This window comes from Colossoma macropomum, unplaced genomic scaffold (assembly GCF_904425465.1).
Source record: "Colossoma macropomum unplaced genomic scaffold, Colossoma_macropomum, whole genome shotgun sequence".
NCBI lineage: Eukaryota > Metazoa > Chordata > Actinopteri > Characiformes > Serrasalmidae > Colossoma > Colossoma macropomum.
In genome coordinates, this window is record NW_023494785.1 from 20,111,502 (window position 1) to 20,131,801 (window position 20,300).

At 37.5% G+C, this 20,300-nt stretch overlaps 2 protein-coding genes across 4 annotated transcripts; both read right to left on the reverse strand.

Moving 5' to 3' along the window:
- Positions 1 to 2,058: 2,058 nt before the first annotated feature.
- On the reverse strand, positions 2,059 to 11,713 carry stx12l (syntaxin 12, like). 2 transcript variants are annotated; one of them, XM_036586445.1, is made up of 11 exons: positions 11,645 to 11,713; positions 11,358 to 11,486; positions 10,673 to 10,786; positions 9,427 to 9,496; positions 8,797 to 8,896; positions 8,582 to 8,719; positions 8,413 to 8,456; positions 8,067 to 8,172; positions 6,795 to 6,867; positions 6,444 to 6,526; positions 2,059 to 6,321 (listed from the first exon to the last, which is right to left on the reverse strand). In XM_036586445.1, exons 3-11 carry the CDS (start codon positions 10,752 to 10,754, stop codon positions 6,229 to 6,231), a joined length of 789 nt encoding a protein of 262 aa, XP_036442338.1. In that variant the 5' UTR covers positions 10,755 to 10,786; positions 11,358 to 11,486; positions 11,645 to 11,713; the 3' UTR covers positions 2,059 to 6,228. The 2 variants fall into 2 exon arrangements, with proteins under 2 accessions (XP_036442338.1, XP_036442345.1); XM_036586452.1 differs by lacking the exons at positions 11,358 to 11,486; positions 11,645 to 11,713 and adding an exon at positions 10,897 to 11,000.
- Positions 11,714 to 13,053: 1,340 nt separating this feature from the next.
- LOC118818914 (tRNA selenocysteine 1-associated protein 1-like) lies at positions 13,054 to 17,814 on the reverse strand. 2 transcript variants are annotated; one of them, XM_036586471.1, is made up of 7 exons: positions 17,659 to 17,736; positions 16,885 to 16,982; positions 16,644 to 16,743; positions 16,336 to 16,388; positions 15,447 to 15,609; positions 15,271 to 15,307; positions 13,054 to 15,151 (listed from the first exon to the last, which is right to left on the reverse strand). In XM_036586471.1, exons 2-7 carry the CDS (start codon positions 16,968 to 16,970, stop codon positions 15,006 to 15,008), a joined length of 585 nt encoding a protein of 194 aa, XP_036442364.1. In that variant the 5' UTR covers positions 16,971 to 16,982; positions 17,659 to 17,736; the 3' UTR covers positions 13,054 to 15,005. The 2 variants fall into 2 exon arrangements, with proteins under 2 accessions (XP_036442364.1, XP_036442355.1); XM_036586462.1 differs by having other exon boundaries at positions 13,861 to 15,151; positions 17,684 to 17,814.
- Between the last annotated feature and the right edge of the window lie 2,486 nt (positions 17,815 to 20,300).

Below are 20,300 nucleotides of genomic sequence, written 5' to 3' on the forward strand. Positions count from 1 at the left end.
CAGTACATATGTGAACACCATTAACAATGCAAGAAAAAATGAACACTTGCCTAACGGAAGAACAGCTAAAACAATCAGCTTTCAAAACTTGATCAGTCTGTGTCTTCAGTCGCCAAATGATTATTATGCGCTGTTATAAGGAAATGTGATGTAACAGTGATAAACATGCTCCTGTCTCAACTTTTTTGGAACATGGCGCCAGCATTTGGAATGACAATATATTTTTTTTTTTAAAAAATGGAGGTCATAAAGTAAAACAAATTGTGTTTTTTGTACTCTTTTTAATTTGATAGAAGTCAAACAGAATTGACCAATCCCTGCTTTCTGATTTAGGAACGTTTCACATACTGTCCCAACTTTTTTGGAATTGAGGTTTGTATATGGCTCGTTTCAAAGTTTGATGACCACTGTTACATGACCAAAATGAACACTTCACATGAGAGACATCACAGGTCCATCCAGAGTGTGTTCCATTCAAGAAAGAACAACCTCAGTAGTTTTTCTTTCAGTTACAAACCTCGCTAGATAGCAATTCACCCAAAAAAGGTACTTGGTTGGCATGATGCTGGAAATGTTCTTCAGTGTCATTGTCCATCTTACCTACATGCCTACTCTGAATCTCTTTAACAGGGCTGATGCAGCATGTTAGTTATGTTTGCTAGTCAGAAAATCACTGTACAGTAAGAAAGAACTTCATATAATCTAATGGCATTTCATAATCATTGACTATCTGACTATCGATCAAATATGTCAGAAAAACAATGTGATATGTAAACATACTAATCAATAAATGGAACAAGGGGGCATGTTTCAAGTGATTTGTACATCTTGGAGTTGTGGAACTGCGTTCTCTGGAGTGATGGAGCACCATCCATTACCTTTGGGATGAGTCGGAGTGGAGTTTACGATCCAGAACTGACCATCCAACATCAGTACCTGACCTGCTCTTGTGGCTGACTGCAACCAAATCCTCAGAGTAATGTTCCAACATCTAGTGTAAAGCCTTCTCAGAAGAGGCAGCAAAAGCACATTAATACCATTAACTGTGTATGTAAAGTACCGCACTAAAGTTTGTTGTAACTGATATTGTTTTCAGGTCAGCTTTGATTTCAAAGAGAAATGGAATTCACTCCCTGTAAGACACTATATGAAAATGAAACCTCTACTACAGGGAGACCACTAATTACATCTGCATCACTGCAATGGGCAATGCATACTCACCACACCCACACAGTTCATACCACAAACATGGCTGTAAGTGGTGAGCACCTCAATCGCCTCGGGATGACTTAGCATTAATGAGGAGGTATCCACTCCAATCACTGTTAATGACTGTGGATGGAAAGGGGAGACGTGCATGGCCAAGTGATGGGAGTCTTAGTCCTGCGAGCTGTGGAGGACAGCGGAGGTGGTGGCTGGCTGATTGATACCACGCATGACGCATAAAAGTGAATAAGGCCCACTCAACAGCACCTCGAGAATCACTCTAAACTCTGCAGCACACACTCAGACTGTCAAAAGACACACTCCTGATTCTGGGAGGCCCCCGTCTATGCAAAGGGCATGCTATTACCTAAGCAGTGACTGCAACACATATAACAAGTTATATTTTAGAGACCAAAGTTCGTGAAGCAAAGTCAGTTTTTCTCAAGCTACATAAAGTTATTTTAACACTCATGCCTCACCCCGTGCTAACCAGATATCAAATGTGGCACTAACAGACAGCAAAGTAGAAAATATACAGTAAATATAAGCTTAAGAAGTCCTTATAGCTAGCATTAGCAGCATTTAAAATCAAGGGTCCATTATATATTAGTCTACATTAACGTGCAACCTAAAGAGTCATTTGTACCGCATAACCATTAAAAATCTAATAACACGATACTAGTGTCAAAGTAGGACAATCTTGGAAATCACGCAGATCATACTGGAAGCTTTCCCTTTAATGGAGGAGAAATGTTTTAAAATAAGTCAAATGGCCTTGAATATACCTTAAAATGCAAAAGACAGTGGCATTTTCCACATGTAAAATTCCAAACCAGTCAGAGTCGAGTCCACTTAAAGCAACAAAGAGATTCCATCAGATCAGACATCATTTACTTACAGAAATTGGAAAAGAAATTACATTGCTTAACAACATTCATATTATTTATATATTTCACGCCTAAAAAGTGTGTATGAATTCATTTACATTCAAGGAAGATAAACAAAGCATATCGGAAAGTCAGCCTCGAAACACTATTACTATCATCAGATAATAAGCACATTTAATGCTATATTAGGTTTTAAATCATATGAAGTGCACTCATTTGGAACCGTTACGGGTTCAGTACTCAGGAGAGATGTCTGTGGCAGTTCTTGCTCTGCCTTTCCAGGACATTTTGGGAGTTTCTAGTGAAAAATTTATGACCACCCTTGTTAACATTTAGAGTGCATTTATAACAAGACAATACAACTACAGTAGCGCCTACAAAGAAATACATTATGAAAAAAGCACAAACAGAATTAGATGTTTTAACTGAAGCCTTTCTTGACATAGTTAAGCTTCTATGACCAAAGAGATAAAATTAAAATAGAGTCATATGGGAATTGTGTGAATTGTTGCCATACAAAGTCAAGGACACCTGTAAGAAAGAAAGATCTTCCATGGAGAAATGAGCTAAATAGACTGCTCAGTCCCAATGTCCCAGACAAAACCACAATTAATTTAACTAAGGTCAGCAATGCCTATGGTTGATACCTTGAGGATTTCTGCGCTTATTTACATTTTATGTAAATACCGGACTAAACACCGAACAGAACCTCTCTTTTTATTTCTGTACATCGAGTGCCACCCAGTGGACAATATAAAAACAGTGACTATTTCATAATAACATCTATCTTAATTACAACAATCATTAGGATGTGTATGCTACAAATGACAGTCAGTGTGAAAAGGTAGTGGATTTCTTTGCTCATAGACCACTTACCAATTTTATTTAACATACTAGATTTAATTTGGTATTATTATCATTATTATTTCCCCATTTAGTCAGAGCACAGTAGTAGAACTCTGACCCCTCTTGCCAAATGGGTTATGCACAAAGAAGGCTGTTTAATCTTGACTAACCTATAGAACTGATGGTCATGCCACAGATATCTACTATCTAAAACTTCAGACATATCTAATTTATTTGAGGCATTTAGGAAATACATTCTTATATTAAGTGAAAACTTAAGTCAAACATTATAGAGCTTCTGTTTACACAACAGCATCACTAAAATGAATAAAGTCAAAATCAAAGCAAGCATTAACATAATTCTAAAGCCACATTAATAAATAGATCACTTGAAAAAAAAACCTTTGTGTAGTGGAGACAACTCTCATTTATAGCATATACAGACAACAACGGTATATTCTAACAATTCAAGTATCACTTTAAAATGAAAGGTTTATCATTTTCATAGCAAATTTCCTCCTGCTGAGTCTCAAGGAGTTGTGAGTTGCTGTATATAATCTCACAATGCTACAATGAAAGTACACTGGTCAACCTCAACATGTGCAACAAGGGAGAGAGGGGAAAAACACTATATATTAACATTAGATGACTGGCAGAATTCCAACGACGCGACAAACATTTGGTTGAATGATTCTGAACTTTCTTTAAGGACACCATACCACTTAAAAAAGACCTAACATTGTGCCACAGTTGAATACACTTTTTATAAATATGCATTATTGTGATTACAGGGAAAAAAGTAAGTATTAGCAAGTACATGTACAATATGTGCAATACCTTCATTAGTGCAATTAACATTTACATTAACATCTGGGCAATGACAATTTTTTTGTTGATGTTTTGGCTCTGTACTCTGTTACACTGGATCCAACACTTTGGATTTGATGGTTACTCTAAAGTAAAAGTGTAGAATATTGGATTTAATTTAATTTAATAAGGGTATGTACATTTATACTGAGTGAATCATACAGAAAATCAGTCCCACTACCTCAACAGACCATACATAACTGGACAAATTAACATAATTAATTAATAAAATATTTTTTAATTATATTGTTGCATTTAAAAGGCTGTGAATAATTTGCATTCCAGGACTGTTGTAAAGGGGCATTACTACCTAAAAATAAATATGTTGTCATGTTCTGTTGTGCAGCACTGCAATCTTCAGTGATTTGGTATCCTTTCTGTGTTTTCATCCATCAGTGTTTTCTCACTGCAATACCCAGCATACACTACACTATGATACCCAGCATACACTACACAAACACTGTGAATCCCCCTAGAGCAATTAAGAAATCCACTACTGTGCCACTGATGTAGAGGCTAATAAATATAGACATATTTGGCTTCCTAGTAGTAAATGTTAGTTGTCTGCCTTCTGCATTAGCCAGCTAGTGGGAAATATTTTCAAACAGCCTGCCGCTACCCCCAAAAATTCCACACCAAAAAAGATTTTGTTTCCAAAGTACATCAGAACAGGACTTAGTCTTTAAACTTAAACATCTCCCTGCACTGTAAGTACAAAGGTATTAACAATGAAAATGCACAAAGGTACAACAGTGGTTTTAAGGTCCAACTGTGCACCTTAAATAAGATTTGTCCCGGGGAAAATTGCATATTTGTACCTTTTCATTACCTAATGCTTTAAAACAGAACAATAAAAATGCCTGACAAGAGAGGGTGTGTCGAGTCAATACAACTTAAAAATCTAAGTACAATGGATTATGGTACAACAAATGTTCCCTAAAAGTACTGAAGATGTACCCTTGAGGGTACCACCACAGTGACAGTTTAGTACCTTTTTTCTGAGAGTGCATAAAGACCGGCACTGCTGTAGGAGGTGAGTAGGCACGTTGACAACAGATAAAACGATGGTTAAATTCTTTTGACCAGTGTCTCTATTTAACTCATAGACACTGCTGGGTGCTGGGTATCTTCCCTGGTGATGCTCTGTCAGTCTCAAAGTGCAATTATTCCTGCTTGATGTGGATGCTTTAAGTAAGTGAAATGCGTTCGGTCAGTGCTGATCTGTTTTAACAATTTCCTGTCTCAATAACTCTGATACAGCTCAAGAAGGAGTTGATCATCAGTTGACAAGCTGGACCAGGTGTGTTGAGAAAAACTGAACCTATGCAGAAAAATGGGTCCCCAGGAGCAGGGTTAAGAAACACTAGAAAATTAGACACTAGATCTGCCCAGTCAAAAACATTCCACTCATTGCCTCTGAACACTTAGGTGACACAGTTGCTTTAGTGGCATGGGTTATTGTCTGGCTGCAAGGTGAAGTACCATTCTCTGAATTTTGAGGCATTTGGGTGCATCTGAACAGTTATGCTGCTTCTGTAAATTTCAGTACAGACCACTGAGCTGGCTGGCATGAGCAACGAATGCCAGTGCCACTACATACTTTTTAGCAAAATTTCGTGTTGTAAACCCTCATCCGTGGGTGCATCATGAAGTGTGCTCCTGATCTTTCCAACAGTTTTTCTTGACCTATCCTTCTGTCATTCTCTAGTGTTCTTTGGTCTGTCTTTAACAGTAAGAACAAGTTGGTGTACCAAACAGTTGCACCTAACATTTTCGCTACACCTCTAATTTATTTATCAAGATGCAAATGTCAATCTGAAACCAACTTTAGACTTTTTATTAGCTTTCTTGTGCAAATACTAATGCATGATCATGCTGGCAAGACACAAGGTACATGCCAACTATTACTTATAGTTCCTAAGATGAGCTGTGGTTTCCATATGGATACCCTTGAATTAATGTTGACACTCTGAACTTTAACCTTATAGCAACCGTGTCATTTAAGTAAGGTTGAATACAGAGCCGAAACTACAAAAATCATGTCGCTGTCCATTAATTTACAGATGGAACCGTAAACACACTCACCCACTCATACAAATAAACAGATCATTTCACCACCTACTGTTATGTTGCCTAATATCTGGGAACTGGACAACACTTGCATTATCATCATGTTAACCTGTAAAAAGGATTGGTGGACATGCAAGATGCTTTGAAGATTTAGTTCCTTTTCTGTTATACATTGATCCTTAAACTAGACATGTTCTAGGTAATAAGAGGAAAATTTCAGTCTTTCCTAAACAGTAGATTTAGCACACACATTACATGCACGCACGCACACAGATGCTCACCAGTCAGCCATTCTCTATCCACTCACCACCGAATATCATAAAGTGCACCAAATCTAATGTGTGCTATCACCTTATTTGATAGCTTGCCAAATAATTATGGCAAAAATGGTCACCACCAAGGAAAGCACCAGAGCCAGAATACACATCCTCTTGCGTGATTTTCTCTGTAGAGGACAAAGAGACAACACAATGAGCCCTCTTGAAGGACTTTTTGCTACAAAAAAGTGAGTTTAGAATAGCTGAGATTAGGTGCAATGTTTAAACAATGCTGTCATCATGGCTCTACCTGGTAGTATGCAGCACGCTGGAGTTGTTCAGCTCCACGCTCCACATGCACCTCAGCACTCTCCACATTTGCCTCTATGCTATCTGTGTGAGATGAACAGCAGACATTGATTTACACATTAATTAATAGAATTGCATATATTATTTTTGCAAATGATGAGAAAATAATTTTTAAATCTTTATGATGGGTAACTAGCAGTACATCAATGTGGATAAAATCACACAGGGGAAATAAGGACAAAAATGGGTTGAACAATGGGCATTAGTCAATCCAAAGTGAAACATCATGCCACTAGATCAAGGCGAAAGTGCTCCTCCACTTAGAGTACACATTAATGATTGATATACTCACCTATCATATCACCCTGGTCATGAATCATAACAGCCAAATCCTTAAAGATCTGGTTCACATCCATGATATCGGACTGCAATGAGAAGAAATTACATTAAGAAATTTCTCTTTGGATCCGCTGATAGAAAAATCTTTAAAAATATACATATATAATTAAAACAATTCCTGAGATGCAATGCAACTCACCTGTAAGTTTCTATGTACGTGCTAATAATGCTTCAGTTAAATAATGCTTAAAGTAAAATCTATCTTACTTGAGCACTAATATGCATAATCATTTATTGTTTAATTCAAAATTATACAAAAATAAAATACATTTGAGCCCTGATATAGCCCTTTAATAATTCGACTAATATGTCAAAATAGGTCAGAATGGAAAAAGTGTTTTCTAATACTGAAATCGGACTGAAGTAATCCAACCGAGCTTAATCTGAATTTAGGCTTTAATCCCAGGGGGGCCAAAGTGTTTGTGGTGAGCTGAAAAAGCCAAAAACAAAACTAATAACAAAACTAATACACTAATAAATAGGGTTGGTAGATTACAAATCAAGTTTAGAATGTATTTTTTATGCCTTAAAATAATAATAAAAAAACAGAACAGAATGACTAAGTTATAAAAAAAAGTTTGTGGTAAGGGGGTTGGGTTAGGGAAGTCATGGGCCAACTTCGGCCTGCAGATCACCCTTTGGGCAGCCCTGCTTTATCCAGCAGGAAAAGGCAGTGTAAAAATTTAACAATCCATTAGTTGGAGGAATGATCACCATGTAAAAATTCAATCATTTTCACAATCAGAATCTTTGTGTGCATTCTGGACACGTGTGTACATTTTGTTCAGATTACATGTAACGTACATGTAGATGGATATTTACCACTGAAATGCTAAGTTTTGTGTACATATCACCACACATCTCCTTTTTGTGTTTTACATAATTTGAAATGCCACATCATTTATGTCCATCTGATTTCATGACAAACAGACCAATAGAAATGGTCCAAAACAACTTCCAGTGAAACCTTGTTATATTAATTTACATTGAAAGTTAGGAATGTTAAAGAAAGTTCCTTCTTCTGTGAAGTTACGTTTTTGGAGATATGAGGTTGTTCCGACAGCAACGTTATACCTGCACAGTTCATTTAGATCTGCAATAGCAATAAATTCATTTGAACTGACAAAACACTCCACACACAAATTTAGCTGCTGAGCGACTTCAGCAATGGTGCTTTTCTGTGCAGCGTTACAACTCCCACTGTCAGCTGTTAGAGAAACCTCACCTCCAGCTGCCTGATGTTGGTTTCTCTCTCCTTGATCAGTTCCAGGTCATCTTCTGTGATGGGCTCCTCTTCTGCCAGACTTTGACTCTGCCTTGAGTCTTCATTTCTACAGACACACAGTAAACCTTTGCTGGTGCTATCCAAAGCTCTCATCCACCCGATCTAATAATGATTCCTTTGACTGTACTGTTTGCATTTTATTATGATCAGAGATGCTGAAGCCTATTTTAACACCTGCATACTGTATTCTTATTAATACAAACATTACTTAGCAAATTTCAAAGCAATGACAAAGTAATGTTTATTCAGTTCACTCTAATCAGAGTTAAAATATAAGTTCACTTACTTATCAAATGTCACAAGCTGTTCATCCTGATTGCCATCATCAACCTACAAAAATGGAAAAAAATCCAGATAATAATTGTATACTTTCTACAGAAAGTTTCAAACAGATTTTTTAAAGTTTGCTATTACTGTATCACTACTGTCACTAAGTGAAAAGGCAGATATTGTACCAGAAGGCGGGTGCCTGCCCTGGCCCTGGCCACTGACTCTCTCTCCCTCTCAGCTGCTCGACGCTGGACCACCTGGAAGTTGTTGAGTGCTGCTGAGAAGTCATTCATCAGCCGGTCCTTCTGGATCCTCTGCTGCCGCTGTGTGGATAGTCGACATGTGTTTAACTGCTCTTGGCTATAATTTGCCCCTTGGCCAACTAGAAAAATGAGCTTACCTGCTCCGATGGAGACTGAGGTGGAGGTAGAGATCCCAGTTCTTTCAAGTGCTTGTTGGTCTCTTTGGCTAACTGGTTTGTATAATGCTGCATCTGCTGACTGAGCACCACAAAGAGATACGAACACAAGACTGTTACAAATGCTAAAGGCAGACCTATAAAGGTAAGTTGAAGCTTAGAAACCTGTTCTATTAGCACAGTACTATGGTACAATGTTTGTGATGACAGAGGAAATCAATCCACAAAATGACTCACAAAAGACTGTGTCATTCGGCGTAATAGTCTCACGCAATTCAAATACTCAAAATTGAGGACTCCTTCCTTGACACACACACACACAACTCTTTATGCTCTTCAAATCATTTTCTAGAAATGAAGTATGCGTATGGAATATAAATTAGAGAATTATCACTAACACAGTTTTTCGTCTGAGTGCTTGTATCTCGTGGGAAAATTAACACCATTGTTCTTGTTTCATTCTTCCTTTGAAACAATAACTGGGACATGCTTTCACAAAATTATCTTGTGCAGGCTGTGTATTTCCAAGGGGACAGACTAAGGATTCTAAATGGCTTTAGATAAACTGGATGATGGATGAATGGGCTGGCAGTGAAGACAGGTTTGACTTACAGTCTGTCCTGAAGTTCAGGTGTGTCTGGTCTGCTGCCAAGCTGGAACAGCATGGTTTTGATTTGGCCAGCTGAGCACACAGAACAGGGAAAAAATCCAAAATATACGGAAAGCGTTTCAATCAAGACACCGTCTCACACTTACATTTTGTTAGTCCTGAAAACAGGTGAAAATGACTCCTTTAATTTATACCACTAATAACCTTCATCACTAATCCAAGTATAATTTATTCTCTGTATAATAAATCTGTTCCTCTGGATAGTTGCAGATACACAGTTATCTGCAAAAGTGCGAACACACCTCATTAAATTACATATTTTATTGACTTTCTAAGTGAAAATAAGTTGATACATCCTCTACAGAGAACAAATTTAAATACAGCATTTTCTACAAATATTAGAGCATGGTTTTAATTTACTTGCTGACTTTAACATATTGGAAAAAAAATAAAAATAAAAATAAAACATAACTCTCACAGGCCACATTTTATGCTGTGATTTTTCCCAACATATTTAATTAAAAAAATGAACACTAACTGTACATTAAAATGTGCAGAAGCGTGTTCTCTGTAGAGGAGGTGTCACTTAGAAAATCAACAAAACATGCAATCTGACCAGGGGTGTCCAAACTTTTGAATATGGATATATATAAAATGCCTTGATTTTTTTTTTTCATGCTGGACATTCTGCTAATATTTCATATCAAATGATATACTTTCTGAAATAACAACAAATTATCATTTTGAAATACCAGCAAGAAGCTGCCAATCCATGTTGAAGGGGCCACAGTGTTGTTATTTCAGACCTGCTACTGTTGGAGTACTAAAGACAGTTTCTTCCAAGAGCAGAGATTAATAACCAGGGAATTTAACCCTGATCCTGATTAAACAGTAATGCAGAGAATACTCGGTGTATTGTTTGGTTTTCTTTTCTGTGTTAGGAGTCCTAGTAGAGAAAAAGCTTTTAAAGGTGAGAGAGGTGGGATAACCATCTTGAATGATATGAAAAGTTGTACAAGGCCAATTTCCAGGACAGGGATTAAGCCTAATAATGGATATTGAATAATAATAATAATGAATATTTTTCTTTCTATGGAAATTTTCCCTTCAAATTACTGTGTAGTCTAGTCTAGGCTTAATCCCTGTCTGAGAAAACAGCCCATGATGTTTCTGTACTTGAAGGCATTCAGCAAGTTATTTGAATGTTTATGGAGAAACTGTTTGCTGTGGTATGAATGGCTCACTTACTGTTCTGGGTGATTTTCTGGATGTTGGAGCTGCATGTTTGAATGAGGTTGCTGAAGTCTCGTGGCTGGGAGCGGTAAGACATGATGATTCCTGTAGCAGCAGCACAGTGCAGCCCTGCGGAACAACAGCAGCATTAAAATCACGCAAGAACCACTCTGTTTACGTGGCCTGCTCTGCTACGACCACCACAAATGGTTCTAGCAGGGTTAAAACGCTCCACTGACCTTCAGTGTATACTCATATAGGAGTTTCTGCACCTGCGCCAGTCTGGTACGCCTGTTTTCTTCAGCAGGCCTGTGGCTGACAACCCACACTGGACTATTTGACGTAATTACATCCAATATTAATCTAACCTTAAAAAACTACAGCTTATCATGCTAGAAATATGGAATGTGTGGCATAACGTGGGTTATTCCTGCGTGAATCAAAACGACAGCCTCTGTGCAGTGGTTTTAAAATTGCTGTGCGCATTAAACGGGGTTAAAGCAGCCTAAGCTGCGCCTGTTCAGCCCAAATCGAGCTCATGTGCAGAGCGCAGAGGGTACTGATGTTTACATCCCGTTCACAGCATAGCGCCGGCTCACAGTGATTTCTAGACGCTCCTGACGAATAAAATGCAACAGACTGAGGAATATATACGTAAATCCGCAGCTTAAAATCGAGTAAGTGAGAATAAATGGCTTACTTTCTGTGGTGATGGAGCCGTATCGCTCTCCGCCGCTGAAGCTCCGCCCACTCGCTGCTGCTCACATTTAACACGGCGTGCTCCACAAATCAGGAGAATCGAGCAGCGCCCACTACCAGCAATGATTTCCTTACAGGAGCGGATGAAGGCGTTGTTTCACCGCGTTACGTCCTGAAAATATCTCAGACAAGAGTTCACGTGTATCGGTAGCAGACGTGTGGCTTAATCAATTATAAAGTCTTTATTTTCATCATGAGAAGGTAAAGAGAACCAGTCCACTAACCTACCTCAATAGCAGCTTGTGTACAGAAACACTAGGCATCGTGCCTGTCCCATGACTTTCACAGGACTCCAACAGGAATTGTCAAACACAGAGTTTCGCTCACATGACCCTCTCTAGGGCCAAAATAGGGGGGTGTAGGGAAAGTAGACCTGCTACATCTTTCAATGTAAAACTTTACATATTACAGAAAACCCTTTTTATTTTTCACTTTTTTAATTATTAATGATAAGTAATTGATAGGAAATAGTAAATTTCCTATCAATTCCTTGCTATTCACTCTCCATTCAATAAAGTCCACATATGGAAACCTAGCTGCAAAAACAGTCCATTTTGAATTCAGCATTTTTGTGCTTTTAATATATCTACCTATTCAGCGTATATTTTTTAGTCCCACCCGTTGATGTCGAAGTTATAAAGAGAGTTTCAGAACAGAGACCATATATACATATATATCGCTGTTGTCAGAAGAAAACCTCATATCTCCAATATCATAACTTTACAGGAGAAGGAAAAAAGCCTACCTCACTTTTAATGTAAGTCAATGGAACCAGAATTTTTTCCAAGTCATTTTGGGTCATTTCTTTTAGTCCATTCAACATGAAATTTACACACAGTGTAAAGGGTAACAGGCGTTGTGTGTACATATATAACCTTGTATCTCAATTTTCGTCATATATATATATATATATATATATATATATATATATATATACACATATATATATATATATATATATTATATATATATATATATATATATATATTACACAAGGTAACAACAATTAGTATTCTGAGGGAGCACTTTGAATATATAGCACACAGCGTTGGACATGTTCTATATGTTCTTCAGATACTACTGGAATTTGCTTTCTGTGATGGATTGTTTGACTGACAGTAAAGAAAGTTAAATAAATGCAATTCTGGAAAGCGTACCATTCAAAGATGCTGCACATGCACTGAATTTACAAACATTTTTAAAAAGGCAATTACGCTAATTGGTGCACTAAACTTTTACTATCAGCTTCTGAAAACAGCCTTTTTATTTGTTCACAGTCTGACATGCCAGACCAAACAAAACAACAACGCTGAACCATCTAACTGAAACACACTTCTGAAAATGAGAAGCCATCCACACTAATTGGTTTACACATGTTGCTTATTTTCGCAGACATTTTGTTCTGTAGGTATTTACCCAGCATGCTGAATGGCAAAGTAAACTAGTCCATTATCATATGGTCAAAAGATGAGACAGAATTTAAAAGCGCACTCATTCAACCAGCACAGAATACAGAGCCCTCATTACTTCAAGCACATCCTCAGACTTCTTGGTCAATGAACTTTAATGTACTGTAATTTTTTTAACTTCGCAAGTGGAGGAGCTCAGGAAGAAAACAGCACAATACGCTGACTGTATAGCTTAAATACTGTATGTGTTTTTTTCAGAAGAGTATTTTTGTTGATCTGGCAAGAGCAATCAATCTCTCAAAAGAAAATCATTAGCTTAATCGCACACACAGTGCATTAAAAGGACTGGGCAGTAAACTAGAGGTCAAAAAACTTTCAGTGCAGTCTAAATAACATATGCTCAGTGTAAAACAATGTGATCATGTTGACTAACTAGAATAGATTCATATCAGGTTTTATAACTCTGTCAGAAGGCCAAAGTGAAATTTTTTATTAGGTTACAGCCGTGTACTTGAGTCATGAACCTGGGTATTGATTTACAGTGAAGCTATTACATTATAGTATGTACAAGAAATGTTCTTATTTCTGTTCAAATTTCCACTAAGCAGCAATAAATAAGTATCAAATGAACAAATATAATTTCTGTTTTAAAGTTGCCCAACTGAAATCAGGATGTCAGATAACCAGGTAACACGGGTCAAAACTGAACCTACCACTAGACAATCTACATATAAGCTAACTAAGCCTAAAATTTACACATAATATCCTCATTCTTTAGTCACTGGCATCATCATTTTACCTTTATTTTTATGGCACATTTCACAACAATTAAAATGCAGCTTGTCCACACTGCTCAAAGGTAAATAAATCTGCTGTGAACAAACTGCATGAGTTTTTATGCCTAAGGTAACAAATTAAGCTCAGATAACACAAACACTTGTTTGTTTCCAAACATTAAATCAAACTGTGAAAAGTTTTGAGTCTTTGTTTTACAAGTCTGTGATCTTCAAATGGCCTACCATTGATGTAGATGAACAGAGATATATTCATTTTGTCATTTACATTTTTCTGTAATTAGTGCTCTTCAATATGTCTTACATATACAAAAAAGTAGTAGTTTGTAGCTTTTATGTAGTTCACAACAATCATGCAGACAACTTTTGCTGTTGCTAGAGTACTATTTTAATACAAATAGTGGCACTTCAAAATTTACATACTGTGCTCTGGTAAACTCTCCAAAACTCCAAAGGCTTATGTGCCACAACCGTCAACTTTGCATAGTTTTGACACATGACCTAACAAATATTCAGCAATGATAACAAACATGGGCAGTGAAGATCACTACTGCACTGTAAACACTTTCATGACTTTATGTAGGCTCTTCTCAAAACTGCTATGTCATTGATATTTTTCCTGCTTTTCCTGAAGAATCTAAGCTTTGCACAAAATGACCTCTAGCAATAATTTACTGCTAGTGAAAGCAACAGTGGAAGATAATAGAGAAGAACTAGTACTAAAGAAAATGAACTAGAACAAGACAGACAGACAACCTTAGGACATCATGTTAAGGCTTTAAACATGATAGCAACTAGTAGTGAACATATGTCTTACAATATTAAGAGAACAGCCTTCTGACTTCCTGCTTCATAAACTGACTGACTCAAGTGCAGTTTTGAGTCTGAATTGTAGAAGAACTCAACACACATTCTTTATCAATGAATACAATAAAGTGAGAGTAAAAGGGGTCCAATGTAAAAAACTTGCTTGGCATGAGTGAAACTTTCCACTGGATGTATTAAACAGAGGTTTCAGGAACCATTAAAGGACCAAACACCATACTGAAATTTAGAGGAGTCTCATTATGACTTAACTAAAACACTGCACAGCAAATGAACACAAAGTCTTTCAGAAAAAATCACTCCAAATCACTGCAGATAACTTCAATTAGCCAAAATACCTGAGTCAGGAGAGTTTGCACAGCTTCTCTGCTTATAAACAGAAATTTTTTTGTGGGTCACAGACACTGATGAACTCCACAAACAGACTCCTCATGTTTCAGACTGTTCAAACTCACTTCCAGTCTGCAATCTATGAGGGCTCAGGAGAACGTGGCATAAAACATCTTCATTCTCCCACTATGACATGAGTCTCCTGAAGTGTTTTCACAAATTAGTCCTCACTCACATCAGAGGAATACCATTCCATTCAGGAGAGTCAGGCACATCCAAAGCAGGCCAATGACATTCTATGAGGGCATCATAGAGTTCCTCACTGTCCTCCATGAACTGTCTGTTCACTGCCACCACATCCAGGTCCACAGTGGGTTCTGGAGAACAATCAGAGCTCATGAAAAAAATGTGGCAGAACTGGCAGAAAGCAATAATGGCAGGTTATAAGTGTCTTGGGAAAATGAGTAATTTGACAAAACTGTTAGAAAGCACTTACCTTCAAGTCTACCATCTTCATTTGTGTTTCCATAAGCCTAAAATGTTGGGAAACACCAAACATTTACATACAAACAATCACAGTCCCACAGTGTGTAATAATGTAACAATTGTACAATAATGTTGTAATTTTACTGAGTTCTTTATATACACCTGATGTTAGAAGGCAGAACATACCTGATAGTTATATGAACTGTAGCTGTATCCACCATAGCCACTTGTACTCTGGTCATATCCCCAGTGTGAGTAGTAGTTAGGGTTACAGTACTGCTGATAGTACTGGTTCATATCAGATGAGTTAGGTGGAAAGTACCTGTTGTCAAAGTGCCCACTTTTGTTTCTGTGACAAGAACATTGAGGCAACATTATGTGACAGTAAGTGCTTGTGCCCAGTTTACAAAAGCATTGACTCTGAAGCCAATGATATTTTGGCAATGCTCAGCAGATTCTAAACTTGTAAATCAATACAATGACCTGTAACAATGCCAGAAAACAAATGTTAGAGTTAATGTAGCTGCAATACTGCATATTGTTCTGTGATCAAGTTTTAATTTGAATGTATCTTAATAAGGGGTGGCCAAAGTTTGTGTCTTAGGGGACCAAAGTGCATTGTTTGTAGTGTATTTTATAACAGCATTATACTATATTTTACAACTAAATGCTTTCCTTTGTTAATAAAATACTAAAATACAACTTTACAGAGAGAAATAAGAATTTAATCATTTATATGTAGCATGAAAACACTCATTCTCTCTTTCGAAAAAAGGGGATTAGGGTTACTTTCGGTTGGGCCAAAGGTCTTGAAGGGCCATCTTTGGCCCACCAATGTTTAGTTTCATTGAATGTTTATCTTCTGCAAAGGCATTTTAGTGGACAAGTGAATATACAGCATGTGTGGTTAATTGCAAAGGAACTGCATGCAGAAGTCATCATCACTCTTCTCTAACAAGGTGATAAGCTTAGCAACATCATAGTTTTAACCACAAATTTTTAAATAAATCATTAAGAATATAAAGCATAAAATACCTAACCGCTGCCAAAGATGGGAGCAATGAACAATGCCTACCTGTTGTCTCCTTGCCTCCCATAAGCTGCTCTATTTAGCTTGAATCTTTTGGGCTGATAAGGAAAAAAAAACAATAGTCAGCATTTGCACATGGATTAATAAGAGATTCTAAAACAAAAGAAAAAGGTCTATGTCAGTGTTAGCCAAACTGGTCCTTAGGGCCCTTCAGACAGTCCACATTTTAACTCCAACACACAGGGATGAAGAAAACATGGACTATGTGGGGGGCCATCAGAACCAGGTTGGAAAATACTGGTCTACGGATTCCAGTAGCAAACGATGGGTGACAGGTCAGCAAAACCACATACCGGTGCAGCTCCTGGGACAAGTTTCCCATTGACTTTTCTGAGGCATCTCTCTGCTGTAGCTTCATCTGCCAGCTCCACAAAGCAATAACCAGCAGCACCCCTGCAATGCACCAAATAACATATAATACAGCTATATATACACTGTATGCAATCTGTCACCAGGAAAATGTATATGAATTACAATTTTTTAAGGAATCATTATGCTTTTCCATGGTCAGTAAAGTGTAGGTTGGAAACTTACAAATTTATTCTGTTGCGAATAATTCTTACACTGACCACCAGCTCTCCCATGGTGGCAAAAGCACGGGAGACAAATTTTTCATCCATGTAGGGCTGAAGCTTTAAAGAGAAAAAAAGAATACGAGTAAGAATTAGAATTAAAACACAGTAATGTTTTGGTGACTGACAAATTAAAAATAATTTCTGTCCAGGTAGCTGAGACCTGTCTTCTTATCTGTTGACAGGGGCGTAGCTCTTACAGGAATTGGGGAGATGGAGGGTCCTATGGGGACCTGGCCTAAAAAACTTTGTTAGAATTTTAAATTTGTTAAGCAGGACCACAAAGACTGAATTTGAACATCCAGGAATGTGTGAAGCAACCCTGTCTACTGTACCCAGACTAGACAGCAAAATCTGACTTCACTTTTGAAGAAATTCATGCCAGACGTCTTCAATCAAACGTCACAGACACAGTGATTGTTGACAACAAACCTTTACAGAAGCCAAAAGTGAAGCCCGTCCAGTGTTAGCTGACATGAGAAGTTCCTTCTATTTTCCTTCAATTTTACTTAGAAACTGGGCTTTTTTTAAAATACCCCCAATAACTAAGAGTGCTCTTCATTTAAGGCCGAAGTTAACTAACGCTAGCTAGCTAGCTAGCTTTGTTTTCTACCTGCTGTTGTATAAAGTTATCAGCTAGCTCGACAGCTAACTGCTGCACAGCCCAGCCTGCTGTACCTGCAGACCTGAACAAGAGAAGAAAACTCTGGAATCTTTAGTCAGTTAATATGCTTACTATCCTTCACACACAGCGCACTTACGTTCCCCATCCACAAGCAGCTCATGACCACCAGCAGCTCGTCTGTCTCTATCAAGTATTTTAAAAGATCTGACCACGCTTCTTCTCCACGAGTTCTTAGTTAACTTCACTCAGAGCGGTCACTAGCGCCATCTACCGGATTAGACGAGGAAAACAGAACGCCTCTGTTACAGGAAAATAAAAGATTTATGAATTTAATATATGATTTAACGATCATATATTGATGTTTTTGAAAAAGAAAATCGGTTTCTTATACACACACACACACACATACACACACACACACATATATAAGAAAGGGAAAAGTCAAAGGAAAATAAATTAAAAAGGCCAGTCCTGAAAACAAAAAAACACAGGTGTTTCTGTTCATCCTTCCCAGTCAATTCAGTCCACATATAGAAAATTAAAAACGTGACGTCATGAAAACCACTTTAACGGTTTCTTTTACACATATCTACCAAAAAATACACATATCTGCCTGTTCAGCATACAACAGTTTAGCCCAGTGCAGTCATGCTGAAGCTTTAAGAAGTGTGCCCCACCCATTTAATAATAATAATAATAATAATAATAATAATAACAATAATAATAATAACTCTTAATATTGCTATTATTGTTATTATTATACAAATTTCAAAAAGACTGATGGCAGCCTATCAGGACAGACATCATTTACATATAATCAGTTTAAACAGCACAATGACAAAAATCCTATTTTATTCTAATGGATAAAGAGAGGTGGGGAAAATTATTAAAAATGAATTATGACTGTGTGATTTATTTGGTACAAAAACTCACACAAACTTTATAAGTTGACCTCAGGGGAAAAAAATCAAGAAAAAATTTCTAAAATATTAAAAAAAAAAGATATTGGCTCTTTGTTTCTTCGGTTGGTCCCAAAGTTAGAGACATCAAGTTTACCCAGCGGCAACGCAATCATGACTGAACGACAAAACGCCACCAGATGGCGTAAACTGCTCATCATTTTACACAGAGAAACTTTTTCCCCACTTCTTAGCGTTCTTCTTCTTTCCTTCTTGTTATTTTCCTTCCCAAACATCACAGTCAAGTCGAATTAACGGCAGTTTTTTTTTAAAGTAAAACAGCGGGGGTCTTAATGATGTGAGGCTGATGTAGATCCAGAGTTAAATGAGGTAAGACACAGCATTCGAGTTTCTTACCTTTTATTTTAAGGCAAGCTAACACGCCTATTTCTTTAACTACATTAAGCTCAGGACAGTGTCTCCATTAAAGCATATTCAGAGGATATCATATAAGAATGAAGTTTAGCTTGGTGAGGCAGTGTCTGAAAACAGCCTTTTAGCTGTAGCTCCTGTAGCAGCCCTGAGCAAGTCTCTATCGTATCAGCTTCTCCTTCCCGCAGGCAGCTCGATGTGGAGTGAAGTCCCACAGTGAAAGGGGTTAATTGCTGCCGCCTACTCGCCTGATTTGAGCTACTTCACGCCTGTCGAGCCCCATCGCATCAAGCAGGCCACAGTCCAGCAGGAGTCACTCAGTGTCATTAACAGGCAACGCACACACACACACACACCCTAGACAACTGACACACAGCAAGTCTAATAAGATTATTATTCAATTCATGGATATTAGAATGTAAACCTATACCTTTGGAGTGCTGAAAAACAGAAAATAAGGAAAGTGCAATGCCGTACAGGAAGACCGCGATACCAGCAGAGTGTGACGTCTGTTCTGCAGCAGGGGTCAGTGTTGCTTTCTTTTTAAAGACCAAAGTAGTAACTGCGAAAAAAGTGATCCAACCATGAAGAAATTATAGATCAAAATGTACTTTAAGATCTATCTATCTGTATCTATCTATCTATCTATCTATATATATATATATATATATATATATATATATATATATATATATATATACACACACATTCCACCCCACAGGCTTGCAACCTGTGAGTACTCTGATCAACTCTGGTCTATGGTGTCCCTAGTGCTCTACAGATCACCATTAAATTCAATGCCTTGCATGTTATACAGTTCGGTCTGTAAGTAATTGATTTTCTGGTTCTGTATTCCAGCACCCTGTATCTGAGATGAGACAATGTGGTAAATGTGCGGAGTGTTGCCTTTAATTTCAGGGTCTTGAAATAAACACACTGGATGAAACATATCGCTGCTGTCGGGACAAAACCTCGTATCTCCAGTGTTATTATTTTTCATTTTTTGACCTAGTTTAAAAAAGGTATTTGACCTTTATGTTGGGTCAAAATTTCGTGGTGAACGGGCCACCAGAAATTGTCCAAAATAAAAAAATATATATTTGTCCATTTACTTCCATTAAAAGTTAAGAGCATTTTTCCTTGTCCTGTAAAGTTACCTTTTTGAAGATACAAGGTTTTGTCCCGACAGCAGCAATACAGAAATTACAACCCTTCTTATACATCGCCACCCTCCCACCTACACTCACTTCAGGGACCATAAGTAATTGGACAGTTGGTGTGCTGTGTGTTGGTGCATTATTAGTTTATCCACAAGAGAGCTAAGAAAAAAGTGTAGATTTGATACTAGATGTGGATTTTTCCTTATTGCTGTTGTCTCAAAAAATGAGGACCAATGAAGGGTCCATTTCAGTGAGATTAGCA